The following is a 6,000-nucleotide window of genomic DNA, read 5'->3' as shown; positions in this document are numbered from 1 at the left end:
ATCGTTTAGTTTCTTAGTTAATAGTCCAACTCATGACAACTATTTATCATCATCAGCAGAAAACTGAACTCTAAACCACGAAAATACGGAAGAATCAACGGTGGAAAAGCTAACACTACCCTAATCAGTATAACAGGAGTACGAAAACTATGAAGAATATGGGTACTGCTATGGTAGGGAATTGTTACCGATCATGAGATCCATATTATATTTCATGATTTGGCTAGGAATCTGTTGAACAAAAGGATGCAAGTATCTAAAAAAAAGGTGAGATCGCATCGATCAACAGCATCTGTATCAGTAATTGATACAATCTGACTGCAACCAGCATCAGCACCGTCATGATAATCATCAGCAGCACCAGCAGGAACATTAACACCACAACGATGACTCAACAGCAAGAGCATCATCCACCATGAGTGATCCAGTTCAATATCATTCTAGGGGCAACTGCAACCCATCTCACGAACAGATAACTAAAAAATGCACAAAACATTTTGACAAGTTAATACAACAGTATCAAGATAAAGCATGATAAAGTCAAACACAAACCAACAGCGTAATTCTGATAGTACTGAAAAACACATCTAAGAAACCACAAAGCACAGCTAGCAACCTTGAATAGCAGCTCAGTGCTGCTCCCATCATGCTCAGCCAAATTATGGCAGTCCCCTGTTCTCTGGCATCACAGCAAGCTTCACTCCTGACAACAGATTTTTTATTTCCAAAGTTAGACGCTTAAATATATTAAATATGAGGCCACACCATATAACCAGCAGTTGAACATCATCTGTACCTTGCCATCGCTGCCTGGGCTACGAGAGCTAGCACGCCGTGGTGATAGTGAAACACTGCGTGAGGGAGGTGAACCTTTTCCATTTGTCTGCTTTCTGGAACTTTCATCTAAGGGGCTCTTGGGTGGTGTTGGACTCCTGCTATGTGGTGTTAGGCTCCTGTTGCGTGATTTTGGGCTCCTGCTGTGTGGTGCTGGGCTCCTGCTGCGTTGTTTTGGGCTCCTGCTGCGTGGTGCTGGGCTCCTGCTGCGTGGTGCTGGGCTCCTGCTGCGTGGTGCTGGGCTTCTGCTGTGTGGAGTTGGGCTCCTGCGAGGTGCTGGGCTCTTGCGAGGACTAGCACCGCGGCGAGTAGGTGAAGCACTAGCAGGAAAGAACAAATTAGCAGTTTGAAACATAACCATGATTAGAAACTAGAACTATGAAACAGTGGTTAAGCACCTATGGTATGAGCCGCTTCGACTTCTGCTCCTGCTCTTGCTCCTGCGCTTATGATCATCCCTTGTTCTACGACGGTTTTTATAGTCAGGGCTTAAACTCCGGCTTGGGCTTCGGCTGTGACGACGACGATCTCTATCCCTATCACGCCCATGCCTTTCTCTGCTCCTGCTGCGACTACGCCTCTTATGATCCCTGTCTCTACGGCCATCTCTGTGCCTGATTAGAGCAATAAATGCACTGTAATTGCCATGACTACTCAAATTAAAGAAACCATGACAAAAGAAGAAGTGCTTAGACAACACTAGAGAAGTAGCTGATCTGCAGTAGTGGAGCTTATGCAGACAATTATTATCTAACAAAGATAGTGAATGTCCGGAAACATGTTGTTGATAGGGCCATTAGAACAATTAGAATATCTAGAATTGCATGTTTTAAACAATGTCTGTAAACTCCAAAAGTATTGTAAAGGAAAGAAATTAAATTTCACCTTGCCCTAGGGCTACGGCTTCTTGACCTGTCACCAGATTTCTCAACTTCCTCAATGACCCTTCCTTTACGGCTACATGAATTAACAGAACATGAACAAAAGTAAAGAAAATTATGGTGATAATGCATATTACGACCTTACAAGCAAGACTTTGAGAAAACTAATAAAAAGCACGATGCGAAAATAATCTCAATCCTGTAATTAGAACTTACATATAAGACATAATGCAAATACAGAAAACAATGCCATTTGATCAGAACTGCAGCGATTAAAATTTAACGAGTATTATAACATCATAACTTCAATGTTTCACAAGCCAGGTATCGTCCCATAAAATACACATCACAGCTAATTATTTGACACTGGCCCTAATTAACTATTCAACACCATACAAACAGTATTTAAAGAAAATATTCTTAACAATGCATATAAAATCACAGATCGGCAACATAGAGATCACACAATGAACACGCTCTAATAGTAGTACCTCAACTCCAAAAGAGAAAAATAACAACATAGTTGGGTCGAGGGTTTAGGGTTTAGGCGATAATGCATATTACAACCTTACAAGCCAGACTTTGAGAAAACCAACAAAAAGCGCAATGAAAATAATCTCCATTCTGTAATTAAGCTTAACATATAAGGCATAATGTAAATACATAAACATTGCCATTTAATCCTAGCTGCAGCAATTAAACATTCACAAGTATTATAACATCAGAACTTTAATATTTCACCAGCCAGGCACCATCATATCACAACTAATTATTTGACACTGGCACTAATCAACTATTCAACACCAAACAAACAATATTTAAAGAAACATAAGTTGGGTCAACTGTTCCTACACTTTTGTCCATAATTATTAATTTTATCAAAATAAGGGCAAAGTTTCCCCTCATTATTTTATGACCCCATCTAATTATACCTCTAGGCTTGCGTCAAATACTCAAATGAAACTCTAAAGTCTAAACATTGACATTCAAAATCCACGCAGAGTATTGCAAATTCCCCTCAGCTTTAATGCCTTCGAGGGTTTCATTTCATGGAAGGGAAACTGATCTGGAGCATTCTCTGTGAGATCGGCATATCATATTGAGTGGCAACATCAGTATAATGGACAGACTGGCCATGATTTAGTTCAAGGTACTGCGCTTGATAACCCTATATACAAAAATCTATGGAAACTAGCCGTACCTTGCATGGAATTCTATCGGCATATCATATTGAGTGAAAAATTTCTGTTGGCGTGCCCTTCATGGAATCCTAACCCTCAAATCGATTCTGGTTAATAGGCACATCGGAACATCGGGCCAGTGTCCCATGTATAATCTGTTCCCTGAAGATGTCTTACATATGCTGTTCCAATGCCAAACTGCTGCTGATCTATGGAGAGCTCTGGGTCTGGACAATATAATATCTGACGCCATGCAAACTAATCGCTCAGGATCTGTGATGACGGAGGAATTTTTGCGCTCATCTCCAAATACTGTGCCCAGATATACAAGCTTTAAACTGCAGGAATTAATTACATGTTGGTACATATGGTGGTTGAGAAGTAGAAGAACTCACGGTGAGACTATCCCTCCTATTTCCATGTGTGCAACATCGATCAGAGGGCTTGCTGCAAATTATGCTAAAGCAACGAAGGCGCAGCCTGCAATTGCTAAACAGGCGTGGGAGAAGCCTCGAGCAAATTCCTTAAAACTTAATGTAGCATCACCTCATATGGCAGAAGCATGGGCTGGAACTTGCAGTCTCAATTGGAGCTAATGCGGTAGAAGCACAACCGGATTCTAATTAGGTAATGCACTATTGCTCGGGCCAGGAACAGATGTGGAATGAAACAACTGTGGTTTATGCAGATTGTTTGATGAACGCGGGAAGCCGGGAAACATTGGGAAGGTTGAGTTCACTCATTGTCCGAGAAAGGTGAATGAAGTGGCGCATCAAATAGCTAGGTTTTGCTTTGATTAAAAAAAACTCTTGTAATTGGATCGATGAACCCCCTAGTTTTATTTACAAACTCTCGTGAACAATGTAACCAGTATTTGATATTAATAAAGCTAGCCAAGGTGGCCTTCCCTCAAAAATAATCCAAGAATATACTTATCAAGGTTTAGGTAGACCTTTTTAGAACAGCAAACCTAAGTAAAAAAATGGTTTCAGCAAAACAATCATTAAACTGTCACACTGATTAAGAGAAACGCTGATAGACAGCAGAGAGTGGCATGGACTATTTCACCAGATCAATAAACCATGTAAATATATGAACCAAATATCTAATCATCGAATAAATCTCCAGGCTACATGACATAAAGATGGCTTATGCAAAACGAGGCCTGCAACCTAATATCTATGTTCACAAAAGTAATTACCTACCAAAATGCATACCACACTTCACCATGCTCGGAAGAATCCACTTACATTGGCTCCGCATTAGGGCCATACTTGGCAAACTGCACCATGATGTTCCTGCCATCCACATTACGCCCTACGCAAAACAGTATTAGTGAGCCATAAATGCACCCAAATTTTTCCACGGAAAATACGGGGGAGTCAGTGCCGCACCATCAAGCCGATCTACAGCCTTCTGAGCCTCATCAGCGTACTTGTACCGCACGAAGGCGAAACCCCTAGAGTCCCCAGTCCTTGAGAACATCCACAAACTTTCAGAACGAATCCATCGAACATCGAAGAAGAAATTGACAACACTGATTGCTCAGGGCCGCGCGGCTCCTCACCTCCGATCCCGCGGAATGAAGACGTCCACGACCTTGCCGTAGCGGTCGAAGAGCGGGTGTAGGTCGTCAGCCGTTGTTCCTGCGGAGGAGAAGGGCGCGGGAGGGAGGGATTAGACGGAGCGAACACCTCGGGGGAGCGATTCGGCTAGGGTTAGGGTTTCCTCACGGAAGCTGATGTTGAGGACGAGGAGCGAGAAGGTGTCGCGGATGTCCGGCGGGCCCGACCTCCCGAAGTGCGACATCGCGCCGCCGCCTCCGCCGACGGCGAGGCCTAGGGTTTAGGGCTCCGGCGCCAAGAGCGACGGGGACGGGAGCAGCTGAGTCGGGAGCGCACTGGGCAGTGGGAGTGGGTTCAGCGAGAAAAAAGCTTATCGGCAGGCAATGCTTTTCGTATGATTTTTATTTTTACTGTGCAGCACTGGGCTCGCGAAAGGGCGCAGATGGGCTCACGAATGCGACAGATGGCGTAGTGTAATCATTTGATGGGCCAATTTGGCGGCCAGTAATTCAAAGAAAAAAAACTACTCCTCAATGCCAAAATGCATTGCGTATTATTTTTTCCCAAGTAATATGTGAAGAAATATAACGACATGTACAACATCAAATACATATGAAATGAACTTATATTTCTTGATGATTCTAATAATACTGATTTTTTGAGGGTCTAATAATATTGATTTCATATGTATTTGTATTGATTTGATATGTTTGACGTTGTAGATATTGATATATTTTTTCTACATAATGTTTAAACTCTATGTTATTTAATGTTTTAATAAACTAAGATACACAGTTTAATATAGAGCGAGTACTTATAAATCTTCGACACGGAGAAATGTGTTTGGTTACCGGTCTAGTTTTAGCCTGCTGCATCATATCTAGGATCCAAACATAGCTTTGGGCTGGCCATCGAGCGCAAGCATAGCATGTATTGTGTTCTAGGATAAGCTAATCATAGATTGTTTTATTTCTTTGCTAGAAAGCTAGTTAAAGATTGTTTAGTTGAGTTTGAGGGCACACGAGTGTAAGGATACGGATAGGCTACACTAGCACAAAACAAAAAACTTCCACCGCGTAAATCAGGATTGTTGCAGTCAATGATCACGGGATTCCCACTAGACACGCAGTTGTGGAACTCGATGAAGCACGTCGAGCATTGTAGTCGTACTATGTTCTCCTCCTCGTTCCACGAACATCTCTTTCTTGTGCGGCTCGTTCAAGTGCTACAGATGAAACACCTTCAAGGTATCGACACATATTGAGTGGAAGCATCGCACGCTGCACTGCTAGGTCCGCACGTGCAACTGAGGCGTGAGAGGAGTGGCGGTTGGGTAAAGTGGTTGGATCCTAATCAGCTCGCCCCACCCTCACTTATATAGACATTCTCCTATTGGGTTTCAACACTTGATACCCATTAGTACCCTAAGAGGCTAAGCCTAATGCGGATCTAATCCGAATTAGGCTTCCAACCGCTCAAGTGTGTGACTCTATAAGTTCATATGCGAATATACATGACATGGGTACTTCTACACGGACA

General features: G+C 42.5%; 1 protein-coding gene across 1 annotated transcript; it reads right to left on the bottom strand.

Moving 5' to 3' along the window:
• Positions 1–460: 460 nt before the first annotated feature.
• Positions 461–4,758, bottom strand: LOC124671441 (serine/arginine-rich splicing factor SC35-like). The gene is made up of 8 exons (XM_047207845.1): positions 4,630–4,758; positions 4,464–4,542; positions 4,291–4,370; positions 4,147–4,213; positions 1,720–1,791; positions 1,233–1,448; positions 797–1,154; positions 461–703 (listed from the first exon to the last, which is right to left on the bottom strand). The coding sequence occupies exons 1-8, from the start codon at positions 4,703–4,705 to the stop codon at positions 698–700; spliced, it is 954 nt and encodes a 317-aa protein (XP_047063801.1). The 5' UTR covers positions 4,706–4,758; the 3' UTR covers positions 461–697.
• Positions 4,759–6,000: the final 1,242 nt, after the last annotated feature.

Source organism: Lolium rigidum, chromosome 1, assembly GCF_022539505.1.
Source record: "Lolium rigidum isolate FL_2022 chromosome 1, APGP_CSIRO_Lrig_0.1, whole genome shotgun sequence".
Taxonomy (NCBI): Eukaryota; Viridiplantae; Streptophyta; class Magnoliopsida; order Poales; family Poaceae; genus Lolium; species Lolium rigidum.
The sequence above is the reverse complement of the archived record's forward strand: the minus strand, read 5'-3'. Positions and strand labels throughout refer to the sequence as shown.